The 20,231-nt window shown below is 36.9% G+C and overlaps 1 protein-coding gene across 16 annotated transcripts in view; it reads left to right on the top strand.

The window, feature by feature from the left end:
• The window catches only part of LMNTD1 (lamin tail domain containing 1), a 431,818-nt gene that overhangs the window by 391,881 nt on the left and 19,706 nt on the right, over positions 1 to 20,231 (top strand). For all 16 annotated transcript variants that reach the window (XM_059935489.1, XM_059935481.1, XM_059935491.1 and 13 more), the window contains 4 exons: positions 16,512 to 16,698; positions 17,237 to 17,356; positions 19,185 to 19,399; positions 20,004 to 20,174. In XM_059935489.1, coding sequence (XP_059791472.1) covers positions 16,512 to 16,698; positions 17,237 to 17,356; positions 19,185 to 19,399; positions 20,004 to 20,174 — 693 coding nt within the window. The remainder of the gene's footprint in view (positions 1 to 16,511; positions 16,699 to 17,236; positions 17,357 to 19,184; positions 19,400 to 20,003; positions 20,175 to 20,231) is intronic.

Genomic DNA, 20,231 nt, shown 5'->3' with positions numbered 1-20,231 from the left:
ACCTATTTCTTCTTGAGTGAAGTTGAGTAGTTTGTGTCTTTCAAGGAATTTCTCCATTTCATTTAAGTTGTCAGATTTATTGTTGTAAAATTATACACAATATTCCCTTATTACCCTTTTAGTATCTATAGAATCTGTAGTGATGTCACCTTTCTTATTGCTGATAATGGCCATATGTGTCTTCTCTCTTTTTCCTGATAAATCTTGCCCAAGAGTTATCAATTTTGTTGAGCTTCAAAGAATCAGTGTTTCATTTAATTGATTTTCTCTAATTTTGTTGCTTTGTTTTCTATTCATAGATTTCCATTCTGATCTGTATTCCCTTTCTTCTGCATACTTCAGGTTTCATTTGCTTTTTTTTCTAGTTTCTCAAGGTGGAAGTTGAGATCATTGATTTGAAAACATTTTCTCTTCTAATACAAGCATTTAGCCCTGTAAAATTTCCCCTAACTACAGCTTTTGGTGGAATCCCACAAATTTTGATGTGTTTTATTTTCATTTTCATTCACTTCAAAATACTTTTTTTTTATTTAAGTAGAGTTGATTTACAATATTGTGTTAGTTTCAAGTGTATAGCATAGTGATTCATTTTTTAATATATTCCATTATAGATTATTACAAGATATTGAATTCCTTGTGCTATACAGTAAATTTTTGTTGCTTATCTATTTTAGGTGTAGTAGTCTGTATCTGTTAATCCCATACTCCTAATTTGTCCCTCCCCTGCCCTTCCTCTCCCCTTGATAACCATAAGTTTGTTTTCTTTATCTGTGAGTCTCTTTCTGTTTTGTATATAGATTCATTTGTATTATTTTTTAGATCCCACATGTGATATATTATTTGTCTTTCTCTGACTTACTTCACTAAGTATAATATTCTCTAGGTCCATCCATGTTGCTGCAAATGGCAATATTTCATTCATTTTTATGGCTGAGTAATATTCCATTGTGTATATATATATATATATATATATATATATATATATATATATACCACATCTTCATTATCCACTCTCTGTTGATGGGCACTTGGGTTGTTTCCATCCCGTGGCTATTGTAAATAGTACTACTATGAACATTGGGGTGCATGTATCTTTTCAAATTTGAGTTTCCACATTTTCCAGATATATGCCCAGGAGTGGGATTGCTGGATCATATGGTAGCTCTATTTTTAGTTTTGAAGGAACCTCTGTACTGTTTTCCATAGTGACTGCACCAATTTACATTCCCACCAACAGTAGGAGGGTTTTATTTTCTCCACACCCTCTCCATCATTTATTATTTGTGGACTTTTTTTTTTAATGCTATTCTTGTCTGCTTACATTCTTTTTATGTATGTATGTATGTATGTATGTATGGCTGTGTTGGGTCTTCGTTTCTGTACGAGGGCTTTCTCTAGTTGTGGCAAGCGGGGGCCACTCTTCATCGCGGTGCGGGGGCCAATGTTCATCGCGTTGCACGGGCCTCTCACTATCGCGGCCTCTCGTTGCTGAGCACAGGCTCCAGACGCGCAGGCTCAGTAATTGTGGCTCACGGGCCGAGTTGCTCCGCGGCACGTGGGATCTTCCCAGACCAGGGCTCGAACCCGCGTCCCCTGCATTGGCAGGCAGATTCTCAACCACTGCGCCACCAGGGAAGCCCTATTTGTAGACTTTTTAATGATAGCCATTCTAACAGGTGTGAGGTGATTCCCCATTGTGGTTTTGATTTGCATTTCTCTAATAATTAGCGATGTTGAGCATCTTTTCATGTGTCTTCTTTGGAAAAATGTCTGTTTAGGTCTTCGCCCATTTTTGGATGTGGTTTTTTGTTTCTTCACTATTGAGTTGTATGAGCTGCTTATACATTTTGGATATTAACCCCCTGTTGGTTGCATCATTTGCAATTGTTTTCTCCCATTCCATAGGTTGTCTTTTCGTTTTGTTGATGGTTTCCTTTGCTGTGCAAAAGCTTTTAAGTTTGGTTATGTCCCATTTGTCTACTTTTGCTTTTATTTCTTTTGTCTCGGGTGACTGATCTAAGAAAATATTGCTACAACCTATGTTAAATTATGTTCTGCCTATGTTCTCTTCTAGGAGTTATATGGTGTCATGTCTTACATTTAGGTCTTTAAACAATTTTGACTTTACTTTTGTATATGGTGTGAGGAAATGTTCTAATTTCATTGATTTACATCCAGCTTTAGCTGTCCAGCTTTCCCAATACCACTTGTTGAAGAGATGGTCATTTCTCCATTGTGTATTCTTATTTCCTTTGTCATACATTAATTGATAATAGGTGTGTGGGTTTATTTCTGGGCTCTCTATCTTGTTGCATTGATCCATAACTCTGTTTTTGTGCCAATACCACAGTTTTGATTACTGCAGGTTTGTAGTACAGTCCGAAGTGTGGAAGAGTTACACTTCCAGCTTTGTTCTTTTTCCTCAGTATTGCTTTGGCAATTCTGGTTTTTTTGTGGTTCCATATAAATTTTAGGATATTTGTTCTGGTTCTGAGAAAACTGTCATGGTATTTTGATAGAGGTTGCATTAAATCTGTAAATTGCTTTGGGTACTATGGCCATTTTAACAATACTAATTCTTCCAATCCAAAAACATGAGATATCTTTCCATTTCTTTGAATCATCTTCACTTTCCTTTGTCACTGTGTTATAGTTTTCAGCATATAGGTCTTTTACCTCCTTGGTTAAGTTTATTCCTAAGTATTTTATTCTTTTTGATGAGATTTGAAACAGGATTTTAAAATTTCTCTTTCTGTTACTTTATTATTAATGTTTAAAAATGCAAGAAATTTCTATATATTAATCTTGTATCCTGCTACCTTGCTGAATTCATTTATTAGTTCTAATAGTTTTTGTGTGGAGACTCCATATAGAGTATCATGTCATCTGCAATACTGACAGTTTTACCTTCTTCCCTTTCAATTTTTCTTGTCTGATTGCTGCGGTGTTGAACATCACTTCAAGAGGTGTTTTTATGTGGGAACATCCCTGTGTAGACTTTGTGTGTCCAGGGTTTTTGGTGTGAGGACTGCTTTTGGTATGGACATCTGCCATGTCTTTCCTAAAGGTGTGCTGGCCGTTATCCCCTTGATAGGGGTGTGGTTGGTGTTGTAGTGTGTAGAGCCTGTGCACGTTGTGAGGCCGGACTTCCTCTCTGCTCCATGGCTGTTGCTGCCCTGTCAGGAGCAGGGTCTACTCCCCAGTTGTTGGAGCAGAAGCCCTGAGGATCAGGTTCAGTCAGACTCTGTTGCCCTTGAGTGCATGCCCTGCCCCAAAGGAGGTGATTGCTGAAGCAATGAGGTCTGTGCAGTCACAGAGGACCTATGCACCGCTTGTGTAGGTGTCCATGGTTCTGCTCAGAAGCAGCACCAAGGTCACTTACCTTTCTTTGTTGTGTTTGTCCTAAATCTAGTGCAAAGCTGTGATGTGAAGTAGGCTGGGGCTGGGGGTTGAGGTATTGTGGCTGCAGGAATTGAGATGGTTCAGCTGCTGCCTGAGATCTGGGCTGCCTCTGTGGCAGTCTTCTTCCAGGACCCAGATCTAGTGCTAAGCTGCAGTATGGAGTGGGCAGAGCCCAGGGCACTCTCACTGGGAGAGCTGCTGTGTACTCCTGAGTGTGCTGACAGTGGCCACCGCCGCTCCACACAGAACACACTCCAGGCTCTCCTTGCTATCTCTGCATAGCTAGATTGAGTCCCCTCCCAGGGACAGTCTGCCCAAGATTCAGCACTTAGCTGTGGCATCAAAATACTTTCTAGTTTCCATTTTTATTTCTTCTTTGATCCTTGAGTAGTAAGAAGTCTATTATTTAGTTCCCAAATATTTTACAGATTTTTCTAGTTCTGATGATTTTCCGGATATCTTTTGTTATTGATTTCTAATTCAGTTTCATAGTGGTCAAAGAACACAATTTGAATGACTTGAGTCCTTTTAAATGTATTGAGACTTGCTTTATAGCAGATATTGTCTATCCTGGTAAATGTTCTGGTAAATATATTTATCGTTGAGTGGAGTGTTTTGTAAATATTGATCAGGTCAAATTGATTGATGGTGTTAAGTCTATTGTCTTTCTTGTTGATTTTATGTCCATCAATTATTGAAAAAGGGATGCTAAAATTTCCAACTATAATTGTGGATTGGTTGATTTTTTCTCGCAGTTCTATCAGTTTTAGTTTCATGTATTTTGGAGTCCTGTTTTTAGGTGTATAACATTTAAGATTGTTATATCTTCTTCCAATATCGAATTGATGTCTATATCATTATGAAATAAACTTCTTTATCCATGGCATTATTCTTTGCTCAGAAATCTACTATGTCTAATATCAATATAGCCATTCCAGCTTTCTTTTACTGGTGTTAGCATGGTATATCTTTTTTTATCCTTTTACTTTTAGCCTATTTGTGTCTTTATATTTAATATTATGTTTTGTATCAATAGGTAGCATGCAGTAGGCTTGCTCTTTCATCTTCTGACAATCTCTGTCTTTTAATTTGGGCATTCAAACAATTTAGACTTAAGGTAATTTTTAATATGGTTGATTAATTCTGTTATCTTGTTATTTGTTTTCTATTTGTCCCAACTGTTCTGTTCTCTTTTTCTTCTTTTTCTGTCTTCTTTGAAATTAATCATTATTTATATTCCATTTTATCTCCATTGTTGGCTGATTAGCTATAACTCTTATTTTAGAGGTTCCTTCCAGGTTTATAGGATACATCTTGAGCCTATTACAGACTACCCTCATGTTATATTTTACCACTTCACAAATAGTATAAGAGCCTTAGAATACTATAATTTCATTTGTCTTCTGCCAGCCATTATGCTTCTGCTGTCACATATTTTACTTCTACATATGGTGTAAATCCCATACTCCATAGTTATTTTGGTTTAAATAATCAATTTTTAAAAGAAATTTAAATGATAAGAAAAATATTATATATTTACCCTTATGTATTTTCACTGCTTTTCTTTGCTTTTTAGTTCTTTTTATTTTTTTGATCTATAAATTGTATTTCCATCCATTATAATTATGTTAGTACCTGAAAAGAACTTCCTTTAACGTTTTTTGTAGTATGGATCTGCTTATAACCATTTCTTCTTTCACTTTTTTTAGACAGTTTCATTGAGATACATTGAGATCTCAATGATATCTCATTGATATTTAAGATGTACAACTTCATTTTTTTGCCTTTTGGGGTTTTTTATTGAGGTATAATTGACAAATAACATTGTATAAACTTACACAATAATGATTTGATACTCATATGTATTGTGAAATGATTACCATAATAAAATTGTTAACACATCCTTCACATAATTACCTTTTTTTTTTTTTCTGGTGAGAACATTTAAGATCCACTGTCTACTGTCTTAGCAATTTTCAAGTATATAATACCATATTTTTAACTATAGTCACCATGCTGTTCATAAGATTCCCAGAACTTATTCATCTTATAACTGGAAGTTTTTATCCTTTGACCAATATTTCCCCCATTTCCCCTACCTTCTATCCCCTGGCAAACACTGTTCTAATTTCGTTTCTATGAATTCAGCTTTTGAAAACTCCACATATAAGTGAGACCATACAGTATTTGTCTTTCTCTGTCTGATTTATTTCACTTAGCATAATGTGCTCAACATCCATCCATGTTGTCACAAATGGCAGGTCGTCCTTCATTTCATGGCTGAATAATACTCCATTACATACATATATATATGTGTGTGTGTGTGTGTGTGTGTGTGCATATATATATATATATATATATATATATATATATATATATATACATATATATATACAGTTGACTCTTAAACAACACAAGTTTGAACTGCATTGGTTCACTTATAGGTGGATTTTTTTCAATTAATACTCCAGTACTACATGATCTGTGTTTGGCTGAATCTGTGGATGTGGAATCATGGATATGGAGGGCCGACTATAAAGTTATATGCTGATTTTCCACTGTGTAGGGGGTCAGCACCCCTAACCCCTGCACTGTTCAATAATCAACTGTATTTATAAAATAAATGCCACATTCACTTTATCCATTCATCTGTCAATGGACACTTTGTTTCTGTATCTTGGCTACTGTGAATAATGCTGCAATGAACATGGTGGTGCAGATAACTCAACAAATGGTAATTTTATTTCCTTCAAATACCTAGAAGTGGGATTGCTGGATCATACGGTAGTTCTATTTTTAATTTTTTGAAGAGCCGCCACACTGTTTTCCATAGCACTGCATCAATTTACATTCCCACCAACAGTGCACAGGGTTCCCTTTTCTCTACATCTTCACCAATACTTATTGTTGTCTCTTTGATAACAGCTATTCTTACAGGTGTGAGGTGATATCTCATTGTGGTTTTGATTTGCATTTCCCTGTGATTAGTGATGTTAAGCCCCTTTTTATGTACCTGTTGGCCATTCACATATCTTCTTTGGAAAAATGTCTATTCAGGTCCTTTCCCATTTTTTAATTGGATTATTTTATTTTTTGCTATTGAGTTGTGTGAGTTCCTTATATATTTTAGATATTAACCCCTTATCAAATGTATGATTTGCAAATATTTTTTTCCCATTTTGTAGGTTGCCTTTTCATTTTGTTGATTGTTTCCTTTGCTGTGCAGGAGCTTTTTAAATCGAGGTAATTCCATTTTTCTATATTTGCTTTTGGTGTGTTAGCTAAGAAATTATTGTCAAGACCAATGTCAAGAAGGTTTTCCCCTATATTTTCTTATAGGAGTTTTATGGTTTTTAGTCTTACCTTTAAGTCTTTAACCCATTTTGAGTTGATTTTTGTGTATGGTTTGTGAAAGAGGTCCAATTTCATTTCTTGCATGTGGGTATCCACTTTTCCAGCATTTATTAAAGAGACTATCCTTTCCCCATCGTGTGCTCTTGGCACTCCTGTTGAAGAGCAGTTGACCATAAATGTGTGGGTTTGTTTCTGGGTTCTCTAGTCTGTTCCATTGGTCTATATGTCTTTTTTTATGCTGATACCACACTGTTTTAGTTACTTTAGCTTTATAATATAATTTGAAGCCAGGAAGTGTAATACCTCCAGCTTTGTTCTTGCTCAACAAGAGCTATTGTTTGGCTATTTGGGGTCTTTTGTAGTTTCACATAAATTTTAGGATTTTTTTTTACAGCTTCTGTTTAAAAATGCCATTGGGATTTTGATAGGGATTGCACTGAATCTCTAAATCACTTTGACCGGTATGAACATTTTGACAATACTTCTTCCAATCCATGAACATGGAATGTCTTTCCATTTATTTGTGTCTTTTTAAATTTCCTTCATCAGTGTTTTGTAGTTTTCAGTGTATAAATCTTCTGGTTTTTTGGTTAAGTTAATGCCTAAGTATTTTGTTCTTTTGTTGTTAACGTAAATGGGATCGTTTTCTTAATTTCCCTTTTGGTTAGTTCATTGTTAGTGTACAGAAATGTCACTGATTTTTGTATGTTGATTTTTGCATCCTACAATTTACTGAATTTGTTTTGTGGTGTTCTTAGGGTTTTTTACTTATATGATCATGTCATCTGCAAACAGAGATAATTCACTTCTTCCCTTCTGATTTGGCATTTCTTTTTCTTTTTCTTTCCTGATTTCTCTGGGTAGGACTTCCAGTACTAAGATGAATAGCAGTGGTGAGAATGGGCATCCTTGCCTTGTTGTGGATCTTAGAGGAAGTTTTTCCTCACTGATTGTGTTAGCTGTGGGCTTTTCATATATGTCATTTACTGTGCTGAGGTATGTCCCTTCTTTACCTATTTTTTGAGAGTTTTTATAGTGAAAAGATGTTGAATTTTGTCAAAAGCTTTTTCTGCATCTGATTAAAAAGTGTGATCATGTGGTCTTTGTCTTGTCTTGTGTTAATGGCAACTATAAACACAGGTGCCTATTTTCATAGATAATGTTAGGTAGATGCATATTGGAAGAACTGAAATGCTAAAGATAAGTTTAGTTAACTTTAGAGTAGCAAAAATCTAAAGGCAGATAAGTAAAGTAGCATGGAGCTATCAAGTAGACTCCAACAACTAGAGAAATCAGAGCTTAAATAATGAAAAATTGTCATTTTTTAAAAAGTGATATAGCCATTTGTCTTTTCAATCTCTATAAATCAAGACCATGCAAAGGCTACTGACAGAATGATTGGTACATCACTCTACACTCTCAGCCAGTCACAACTTAGAGGTTTCAAGTCATTTTCCTACTAAACAAAAATGGGAAGGCTCACAGGGAAGAAAAAAAGATAACTACAAAAGGCTGTGTGATAGCAGATTAACAGCCCTGGCTCGGTGAATTTCCATGTATTATGTGAAGTATTTTCCTGTAACTTTTGGCCTTATATCAAAAGGAAGGCAAATGAAGTGGCTAGCCCTGATATGAACAATGGTGTTTTTTTCTTTCAGACAAGCTAATTTATTCTACTTATGTGCATAAAATAAAAATTTAACATCAATGAATAAACGTTTCACTTGAATAATGAAATGTTTTTGAAAAGCAACTGTACATATCCAATTACATATATGATAACAAAGGGATAACTGAGCTATTCTAGGGTCTTATCTGGTTAAAAGAAAAACTAAACTACTGCTCATCTTCCCAGGCAGAAAAAGCCAGTCTCAAAAACAAAAAGGAATTCTGTCAAAAAATAAAAACATCCCACAGAGAATTCAGTAACACTAGAATGAGGATGACATAGAGAAATTCTAGGGCTATCAAATAAGAGTAAAAATGTTATATCTACAATTTAGTAAGAACCATAACAGTAATGTAAAAGAAAGGAACAGGTATATACATTGCTCAAAAGTGAACCTCTCTACAAAACAGGCAACCTCATACAATGTAGTACGGGTATAAAGTGAGACCACTGAAGGCAGTTTGCTAGTGTAGATCAAGGTTTCATAGATTGGGACTTACCTGGTGGCACAGTGGTTAAGACTCCACACTCCCAATGCAGGGGGCCCCAGTTCAATCCCTGGCCAGGGAACTAGATCCCACATGCATGCTGCAACTAAGAGTTCTAATGCCACAACTAAGGAGCCATGTGCCACAACTAAGGAGCCGGTGAGCTGCAACTAAGGAGCCTGTGAACCACAACTAAGGAGGCTGCTTGCCACAACTAAGACCTGGCACAACCAAATAAATAAATAAATACATAAAGATTTCATAGATTTTACATTTTTTTTTAAATTTATCAGTTCCAGCTCTAGAGAGCATTTTTTTACTCATTGATTGAGAGGATCTTTTTTTTTTTAATTTTATTTATTTAGTTAGTTATTTATGGCTGTGTTGGGTCTTCGTTTCTGTGTGAGGGCTTTCTCTAGTTGCGGCAAGTGGGGGCCACTCTTCATCGCGATGCGTGGGCCTCTCACTATTGCAGCCTCTCTTGTTGTGGAGCACAGGCTCCAGACGCACAGGCTCAGTAGTTGTGGCTCACGGGCTTAGTTGCTCTGTGGCATGTGGGATCTTCCCAGCCCAGGGCTCAAACCCGTGTGCCCTGCATTGGCAGGCAGATTCTCAACCACTGCACCACCAGGGAAGCCCGATTTTACATCTAATATTCTCACAAGTCCTCTTCTAGGAGAGGAAACTCAGAGTGACAGCCTGACATTTGGAGCCACTTTTCTCCTCAAAACAGTTGTCAATTTGAAAGCAGCAACTAAGAGGCTGAGAAATTATTCAGAGATTTTGGCAGTCTCACAGGACTGGATGAATAAAAATTGGCTTGATTCAGGGCCTGTCAAGAAGGATGGTCACTGATAAACACCCCAGGCTTTCAGTTGTAACTTCAAAGGTACACACAGTATTAAGGCTATCTTCAAAATAAACCAGCCTAATTGGGGCCAAAGCCTAGTGTCAAATTATTTCACACCCTGATTGGGTTAAAGTTGTTTCCCCCCAACGTAGATGGCTGCCAGAAGTTAAAGTAAATCCTCTCTGGATCAAGAAAACATTATACATAGCTTTAAATTACCTCTGCAATGTTTAATCTATCATACTAGGCACTAAGTCAAAAATAACAAGGCATACAAACAATAAAAGTTGACCCAATAGTAAGATTAAAAATGGACAATAAAAACAGGCCTAGATGATCCAGATATTATGGTTATCTGACAGGGATTTTTAAATAACCTTGACTAAAATAGTCAAGGAATTAAATGACAAGATAAAAATTTTTAGCATAGAACTGGAAACTAAAAGCAAAAGAATCAATAGGAAATTCTAGAAAAAAAAAATCCAATAACAGAAATTACTATTTCAAAAGTAGATGAGTTTAACAATATATTTGATGCAACAGAAGAGAGAATTATTGAACTGGAACATTCTCAGAAGAAAACATCCAGGCTGAATTATAGAGAGCAAAGAGATTAGAAAAAACAAGCATAAGGAAAAATTAGGGCAAGATTTTTAAAAATCTAAATGCTTGTAATTGAAGTCACTAAGGAGAGGAGAGAAGGACTGAGGTAGAACAGTATTGGTGGAAATACTGGCAGAGAATTTTCCCAAAAATGAAAGACATCAAGCCACAGGTACAAGCAACACTACCAACTCCCAGCAAGAGAAAACATGCGGGTGGGGGGTGGGGGGAACCCTAGGTACGATGTAGAAAAACTTCTAAAACAGGAGAAGTAAGGAAAATCTTAGTCAGCCAGAGAAAAAGGACACTTACCTTCAAAGGAACAACAAAAAGATTGGTAGCTGGTTTATCAACAGAAAAATAGAAAACAGAAAACTCTGGAATAAATCTCTGGTGAGGGCATTGGGACCAAAGCTTCAGGCAATATTTTTAGCACCGTGATTCTACAATTCATAAGAAGTGTATGTTTTCTGTTGCTGTCATAGCAAGTTATTACCAACATAGCAACTTAACATGGATAATACCCACTTATTACCACACAGTTCTTTCAAAAATTTCTGTATATATTTACATACTATGCTATAAATCCATCATAAAAATGTAAAACAACCCTATAGAAATGGACTAAATTACATGAAAGACAATTTTCAAAAGAAAACTGAGTAGCCAATAAGTAGCTTACTCAACTAACTATAAACAGGGAAAATCAAATTAAAATAGCAATGAGATATTTTGTACCCAAGATATTAAGTATTAAGAAGTCTGAAAATTTCAAGTGTTGTGGAACAAGAAGAAGGAATAGCGCATGCATAGGCAATGGGTGAAGCATGCAATGACATGAATTATCACAAGTCTTGTGAGAAATTCTTGTGGTTGCAATTTAAGCAAAGATAGGAAGTAGGGAAAAAAAGAAATTAAAGAGGCTGATAGATTACGTAGGGCCTTGTTTCCATGCTGTGACATTGGTGTTTTCTCTAGAAAGAAATGGTCAGACTTTGAAGGATTTATCCTTGTACAAAGATTGCTCTGGAAGCAAAATGTTGAATGGTTAGGAGGGAGCAAGACTGGAGAAACCAGTTAAGACACTGTTACACTGTGACACAGAGGTGATGAGAGCCTAATGAAGACAGCAGCAATAGGGATGGAGAGAAGGAAATATATACAGAAGATACTAAAGAGTAATATTAATAGAACATCATCACAGATAAGGCAAGAAGGATAAGAGAGCAGGAAAGTAATAGAAGTTTCAGGCATGGCCAACAGGATAGATGATGATGAAATTGCCTGGAATAGGTTTTCTACTTTCCTAAAATTATGAATTCATTTTGGGGCATGTTGATTTAGAGGAATCTTTGGGGTCTTTCTTTCTATGGGGTCAGTTGTTTCTATGGGTCTGAAGCTCAGCAGGAAAAGGATTAGCAGTCATCAGTGTATTAATGGTTACTGAAAGCCCTGTTTGTGGGTGATATCAAGTATATAGAGTGTGATGGGAATAAAAGAGGGTTAAGGGCAGAATCCCAGGGATTCACATCTGAGAAATGGCTGAAGGAAGAGAAATCTGAAAAAGAGACTATAAAGGAGCAACCAGACTGGTAGAAGAAAAACAGTGGACTTGGGGAAACAAGGAGAGAAGGACCTATCTGGCAGAGGCAGATATCACAGAGACATTAAGACTAAGACTGAGTGGTGGGAATGTAAATTGAAACACTGTGGAAAACAGTATGGAAGTCCCTCAAAAAATTAAAAACAGAACTATCATATAATCCAGCAATTCCACTTTTGTGTATTTATCTGAAGAAAGCAAAACCTCTAATTCAAAAAGATATATGCACCGCCATGTTCATTGCAGCATTATTTACAATAGCCAAGATATGGAAACGACCTAAGTATCCATCAATGAATGATTGGTAAATAAAATGTGGTATAAATATAAAATGCAATATTATTCAGCCATAAAAAAAGAATTACATCTTGCCATTTGCAACAACATGGATGGACCTCGAAGGCATTGTGCTAAGTAAAATAAGTCAGAGGAACACAAATACCATATGATCTCATTTATCAATGAAATCTAAAAAAAAAAAAAAAAGAACTCATCGATACAGAGAACAGAATGGTTGCCAGAAGCAAGAGGTGGGGGGGTGGGCAAAATGGCAGAAGGGGGTCAAAAAGTACAGATTTCCAATTATAAAATAAACAAGTCATTGGGATGTAATGTACAGATAAAATAAATAAGTCATTGGGATGTAATGTACAGAATGGAGACCACAGTTAACAATACTGTATTGTATTGAAAGTTGCTAGCAGAGTAGATCTTAACAGTTTTCCACAAGAAAAAATAATTGTAACTATATATGGTGATCAATGTTAACTAGACTTATTGTGGTGATCATTTTGCCTTATATACAAATACTGAATCATTATGTTGTACACCCAAAACTAATATAATGTTATATGTCAATTATACCTCTATTTAAAAAAAGACAAAGACTGAAAAGTTACCACTCAATTTACTAATTGATGATCAATTTAAGAGGGCATTATTCATCTTGGTCTAAGGCAGAAATATACGGTCGTGGGTTGAGGGAGTGAATAAGAGATGAAGAACTCATGCTGTAGTCTTTCCAAAAGCTCGGTTGTGGTGGCAGTAGGAAGTGGAAGCCAGAGGAGGATTGTGTTTTTCTTTTTTAAGGTTATAGCAATTGGAAGATATGTACATATTTGGGGGAAAGAGGCAGTCTAGAGGGAGAGGTTGGTGTGAAAGGAGAAAAATGAATGGGACTGAAACACCAAAGCAGCAGCAGGAGGTGGTAAGCAGAGTTTCACTTTAGATGGAAGAAGAGTTCCTCTTGCACTGAAACGAGGTGGCTGGAACGAAGAGGTCAGTGTGGACATGGGTGAACCTGCTTCTAAGTGGAAAGCAGGAAAACACACTTCTCTCTGATGGCTCTATTTTCTTAGTGAGATCATTTTCTGACAATAAAACTGGAGATGTGAGGCAGGGATTTGAATGTTGTTGAGGGAATGACAGAAGGCGCTGGCTCAGCTTATGAAGAACACAGTTTGCTGCCAATCACTAAGGGCCCACATGTGGCTGGAGACCACTAATTCATTTGGTGGCAGCAGTCTATACTGTGTGTGTGTGTGTGTGTGTATTTTCTAGCAGTGCTCAACCACCAGGGTGTATACAAAATTTAAACAATTTGAATGGTTGGATCAAACTTCTTTGAGACTTTACTAGTTGAAAAAGAAGAACAAGAGCTAACATTTATTGAGAGAACTTGGACATGGCAGTTAATCTCTCTAAACCTCAGTTTCCTTTTCTATAAAGTAGGACTAAAAATAGTACCTGTCTCACTGGGTTGTTGTGAGAATTAAATGAGATAATACAGTTTTTTTCAAATTTTTGATGGTGAACTTCAGTAAGAAATATGTAGCCTTTTGTGAGAATTAAATGAGTAACTACCAGTCCACAATGCCTTTACCAAAACATTTGGTGACTTACATGTTTCCAAATTCAGAATTTGGAGGATTTTAAGAAAGTAATATGAAAAAAAAAAAAAAAAAGAAAGTAATATGGTGACTAGAACACATATTACATAACACCCCAATAGGGCTTGGAGAAGTATCCAAAATCAAACAGTAATCTTTCCACAGCCAAATTTATGAATAGTCACACAAGTCATGAACGAAGACAGTAACTAGCCTCTCCTCAGTTTCAGGTCAGGTTTTGCCACCAAAGGAATTCAGGTCAGATTTTGCTTCAAGCGTGTTTTTTAAAGAAAGCTTTTGGTTTTTCAGATATTTTTGCATTTCGGAATTATAAATATGAAATCATAGATATATTGATAATATTTTAAAAGTGTCTGGCACACCATAAGTATTGGTTCCTATTATTAGTAGGGGTATATTTCATTTTTAAAATTATGGCCCTAACCCACCAAAGGGATTTCATGGCGTATTGGGTTGGCCAATAGTTTCATTCGTTTTTTTTCCCTTAAGATGACTCTAGTAGCACTTAGTTGTCTTTAACTTCATTCAAAACAATTTTGTTAGATTGTATGTGACAGCTGTCATATAAGCATGCATTTAAAAAAAGACATCAAAATTGGTGAATTTTTGTGTAGCCATTTTAATATTGAAATGGAAGGAAAAAAGCAACATTTTTGGCATATTATGCTTTATTATTTCAAGAAAAGTAAAAATGCAACCCAGATGCAAAAAAAGATTTGTGCAGTGTATGGAGAAGTTGCTGTGACTGATCGAATGTGTCAAAAGTGGTTTGCGAAACTTTGTGGTGGAGATTTCTTGCTGGACAATGCTCCATGGTCAGGTAGACCAGTTGAAGTTGATAGTCATCAAATCGATACATTAACTGAGAGCAATCAACGTTATACCACGCGGGAGATAGCCGACATACTCAAAATATCTAAATCAAACATTGAAAATCATTGCACCAGCTTAGTTATGTCAATCACTTTGATGTTTGGGTTCCACATAAGTTAAGCATAAAAAACCTTCTTGACCGTATTTCCACATACGATTCTCTACTGAAACGTAATGAAAACGTTCCGCTTTTTAAACAAATTGTGATGGGCCATGAGAAGTGGTTACTGTACAATAATGTGGAATGGAAGAAATCGTGGGGCAAGCGAAATGAACCACCACCAATCACACCAAAGGCTGATCTTCGTCCAAAGAAGGTGATGTTGTGTATATGGTGAGATTGGAAGGGAGTCCTTTATTATGAGCTCCTTCCAGAAAACCAAGTGATTAATTCCCACAAGTACTGCTCCCAGTTAGACCAACTGAAAGCAGCACTCGACGAAAAACATCCAGAATTAGTCAACAGAAAACACATAACCTTCCATCAGGATAAGGCAAGACCACATGTTTCTTTGATGACCAGGCAAAAACTGTTACAGCTTGGCTGGGAAGTTCTGATTCATCTGCCGTATTCACCAAACATTGCACCTTCGGATTTCCATTTATTTAGGTCTTTACAAAATTCTCTTACTGAAAATTTTCAATTCCCTGGAAGACTGTAAAAGGCACCTGGACCAGTTCTTTGCTCAAAAAGATAAAAAGTTTTGGGAAGATGGAATTATGAAGTTGCCTGAAAAATGGCAGAAGATAGTGGAACAAAAGGATGAATACGTTGTTGAATAAAGTTCTTGGTGAAAATGAAAAATGTGTCTTTTATTTTTACTTAAAAACCGAAGGCACTTTTTGGCCAAACCAATACTTATAGGTTGTGACCCACACTCTGAAATATGTTAATATATAAATGTTTAACCTGGTCCTTGATACATACTAAGCTCTCGACACGTTAGAAGAGGAAAAAATACCATCTTATATTTGTACGTTTTAAGTTTGCAGAATTCTTTTAAGCACATAGTTGCAATTCATGTTCACAGTAACCTTATGAGAAATAAACTAAATAGTTTAACTTTCCTCTTGACCTACTTGAGGGTTTCATGTCTCAGTGTTTCTTGTGAAGAACAGTAGGAAATTTAAATAATAATAATAGTACCTCCCAATGGCATTTTTACCTTGATACCTAAAACATTTTTCCCCCCCGCAAAGGGCAATCCTTTTTTTTTTTTTTAATTTTATTTATTTATTTATTTATTTTTGGCTGTATTGGGTCTTCGTTTCTGTGCGAGGGCTTTCTCTAGTTGTGGTGAGCAGGGGCCACTCTTCATCGCGGTGCGCGGGCCTCTCACTATCGCGGCCTCTCTTGTTGCGGAGCACAGGCTCCAGACTCGCAGGCTCAGTAGTTGCGGCTCACGGGCCCAGTTGCTCCGCGGCATGTGGGATCCTCCCAGACCAGGGCTCGAACCCGTGTCCCCTGCATTGGCAGGCAGATTCTCAACCACTGCACCACCAGGGAAGCCCACCTAAAGCATTTTTACAGTTCTCTTTATTTTATGTGAAAGATCATTTTGTTGCACAGATAAACAAACAGAACTAAGAAATCAAGCCATTTGCTTAAGGAGCAAAATACACTATTTCTACATGGAATTTGTCCAACAGAATATACAGCTTAGGAACAACTTCCAAAGCATATTTATTATACAGTCCTTCAGAGCTAAAGACACGCTCTTCTGAAGGCACCTTATAATCTTTGGGTTTTATTTTCTAGTGCTCTTGGAGACATTAAAATAGCTGACGTGAATGTCAAAGGTTTATGCGTGAAGCTCATTAACTCTTCCCTTGACAAAGAACTGGAAATTGGAAATCATATTCTCCAACAAAATGTGGATGGACAAACAGTCTCTCTGTACCAGTTCCTTCCCAATATCATAATGCAGGCCAATTCCACGGTAACAGTGAGTATAAGATATAAATACTATGAACTAGATTTGTTCAGGAAAAACTCATTTACCCAGTCAGACGATGGCTTAGCACCAGTGGTTTCTTCATCCCTTGATCTCTCTGTTAAATGTGATTTTTTGGTTGTTGTTGGTTAATTGTGCCACTTTGTCCATCTCTGGATATAAATTAATACCCATAATTAAATTTCCATAGCTTTCTTCAATTTGGCATACAGTACTTTGTGCTTTTATGATTTAACTATCAAAATAAAATACCTAAGTTCCTAAAACTAAACAAACATAATCTTTAAAGAAAAAACAAAGAGAGGGTTTGCTTAGGTGACACTGGAGAGTTCCCCCCTTTTTCTTGGGCTTTTCTTTATACCACATACAGTAGCTGTTCAGTTATACAGCTTGACATTACATATTATACAGTCATTATATTTTAAAAACCTCACCTGTTTAGAAAGATGTGTTGCAATAACCCTCTGACATTTATAAAACTATGTTGAACTCCAATGGCAATTGTTATTAACAAACTATTTTCTCACAGGTCTGGGCAGCAGCATCTGAAGCAAAGCACCAGCCACCGTCAGATTTTCTTTGGAAGGAACAAAACAGATTTAGGACAAGCCCAAATTGTACAACAATCCTGTGCAAACCTAATGGTGAAGTCAGTGTCCAGTTCTTTTTTTTTTTTGGCTGCGTCAGGTCTTCGTTGCTGCACGCGGGCTTTCTCTAGTTGCGGCGAGCGGGGGCTACTCTTCATCGTGGTGTGCAGGCTTCTCGTTGCGATGGCTTCTCTTGTTGCAGAGCACGGGCTCTAGGCGTGCGGGCTTCAGTCGTTGTGGCACGCGGGCTCAGTAGTTGTGGCTCGCGGGCTCTAGAGCGCAGGCTCAGTAGTTGTGGCTTGCGGGCTTAGTTGCTCCTCGGCATGTGGGATCTTCCCGGACCAGGGCTCGAACCCATGTCCCCTGCATTGGCAGGCGGATTCTTAACCACTGCACCACCAGGGCAGCCCTGAGTCTACTGATTTTTAAACAGGGCTAGATATTTTTCACCAACCACATTGTTGTCCTATATGATTTGTAGCCTCTATATTATATGTCAGAAATTTAATAGACATCTTATATGGTTCAATGCCTGGGACTTTCCCAACACACTGTTTTCTATTAGAGATTCAGATATGGAACAGACCATTCCTGTGCAGTAGGAACTCATTGAAGGGCTATTTATATGTACATTATCTCCTTTGATTCTCAGATTATTTAAGCATTTTACAAAGGAAGAAAATGGGGCTTGGAAAGTTAAATGGCTTGCTCAAGGTCACATGATGGGCAAAATGGCAAAAGTAAAATAAAACCAGACAAAAGAGCCTACAAGGTTCATATGGTCAACATTCCAGAGGTGAAATTAAAACTTATCATTTTATCACATTATCACTGTTATTATCGTCAGATGTTTTTAAGCCCCCTATAATACAGGAAGAAATAAAATATTGCCCTTGGCTAGGAAAGGCTTACAATCTAATTGAGAGAAATGGCACTCTAAAGATCATAAACATATTTGCCACGCAAATATCTATGTTTGAGCTGCAAAAAAGGAGAATCCCTAACTGATGAACTGAACCAAAAGTGGGGTTTTCCTGCTGTGATCCATGAAATTAAACCTTTTAAGAAAGATTTCATCTTTCTCTTTCTTTGCTGTAGGCCTAGCCTAGCTGAACTTGCTTTGTGTTGCTTTTATGTCTATTTAGCTGGCAAACAAAGGGTTTTGCAATGGTTACAGCATCAACCCAAACCTCTAATTTTATAAACTAAAAACAGATCACGAGAACAAGTAGAATGATAGGGCACACTTCAGTGCCTAACTTTTCTCATGTTGAACAAAAACATAATTATTAGTCCCTACACATGATTTTTCTGAATAATTTTTGCACGTGTATGTGCACATATATGCCACATATTCAGGAAACCAAAAAAAAACAAAAACAAAACCTGCCCACCTAGGATTCTAGCCTGGAGAATGTGGTTTCCTCTCCATATCTTTAGTTCTAATGCCCATTTCCCCATCTCAAATAAGATTAGATAGATAGATAGATAGATGATAGATTCTTAACTATTAAAAATTTAACTTATTAATATTACAACTACTGTTTGCATAGTTCTTTATAGTTACAAAATTCAGTAGCTTAACTGAATCTCACCACACCGTCATATAACACCCTCACCACCACCCTCCTCATTTTACATATGAGGACACAGCCCAAGACAGTAGGTGACTAATCTGCCTGAGGTTATGCAGCTTGTAATTTTCACAACTGGAAACTAAGGCCAGGATGTCTTACTACAGCCTCATCATGTGTTTCACTAATCCTTACACAGTACGTAAATGACATTACAGTTTGACTTTGAAATTTTATTGCAACAAGCCTATGTCATTTAAAAAAAAAACCTATCTAACTCCAATAGTATTTCATGTTAATAAATCATTTTTGTTAGGCTGTTGCCTGGTACACTCCTATTCACTGGAAGCAAGCATGGGAGAAATTAGAGACTGACATTGAATGTGACAGATGCTCAGTAGTAAGTCCAACATCTCAAAGGCACATGTTTCATTGGCCAGCAGCTACAACTACAACTAAAGAAAAACAAGATCAATCTAAGAAAGATATCTCAAAATATCAGGTGGAACGAGTTCGAGCTTCTCTTACAAGGTAAAAGTTGCTTGTTTTCTTTTTTTTTTTAATTGAGTCCTTCCCACAATTAATAAGGGCTGAGCTGGTGGGAGTGACTGGCTGACAAGTAGATATATGATGAATCGGTAAATCAATAAAGACCAAAAAACTCCTATTTTGAATAAGACCATAAAAACCATAATAGCTTTTATGTTTTAAAACATAAAAACACAGAGCAAGTAGGGTGTACTCTTGGGACGATAAAGGCTGGCAATTTCCACTGGGTGATATTAAGACCCCTCTGGTCATTTCATTCCATAACAGCACTGCTGTTAGAGGTAAGGCCGTGAAGTAGTGCAGAGATGAAGTTATCACCACACCTTTAGCAGTGCTTAGGTGGAGGAAGATTTGCATCATCTAGAATTTTCATCTTGGATCAAGAGCTGGCTGTGGCTGAAAGAACAGAATTGATGTTATTCATTTGTAGGCAAATGCTTCTGATGTGATAATGATGCTGCCCACAAAGTCTAGAAAAGCCATATTCTCTGGTCTTGGAATATTCACTCTAATTGAGCTTTCATTATTAATGCCACTGTATGAAGTGCCTTTGGGGTTCAAATTGGGCTTAATTTTTCTTTTACAGAGAAAAAGAAATCCCACCAACCCTTTTCCCCAATCGCAGCCCTTGGTGCCACAGTCCCAATGTCTCTGCACACCCTTACTGTCCCCTGATTGATCCTCACAACACCTACATGACTGAACGCAGCTTAGACAGACAGCCCAGGTCTCAGTCAGCCAAGCCTGATCCAGCCAGGTAAGTCAAAGGGATACTTGTTCCAGTGGAGAGTAAGTGGTGAGTGTGTGTGTGTGT

The sequence above is a fragment of the Balaenoptera ricei genome, chromosome 10 (genome assembly GCF_028023285.1).
Source record: "Balaenoptera ricei isolate mBalRic1 chromosome 10, mBalRic1.hap2, whole genome shotgun sequence".
NCBI lineage: Eukaryota > Metazoa > Chordata > Mammalia > Artiodactyla > Balaenopteridae > Balaenoptera > Balaenoptera ricei.
This window is presented reverse-complemented; position numbering and strand designations above follow the sequence as displayed.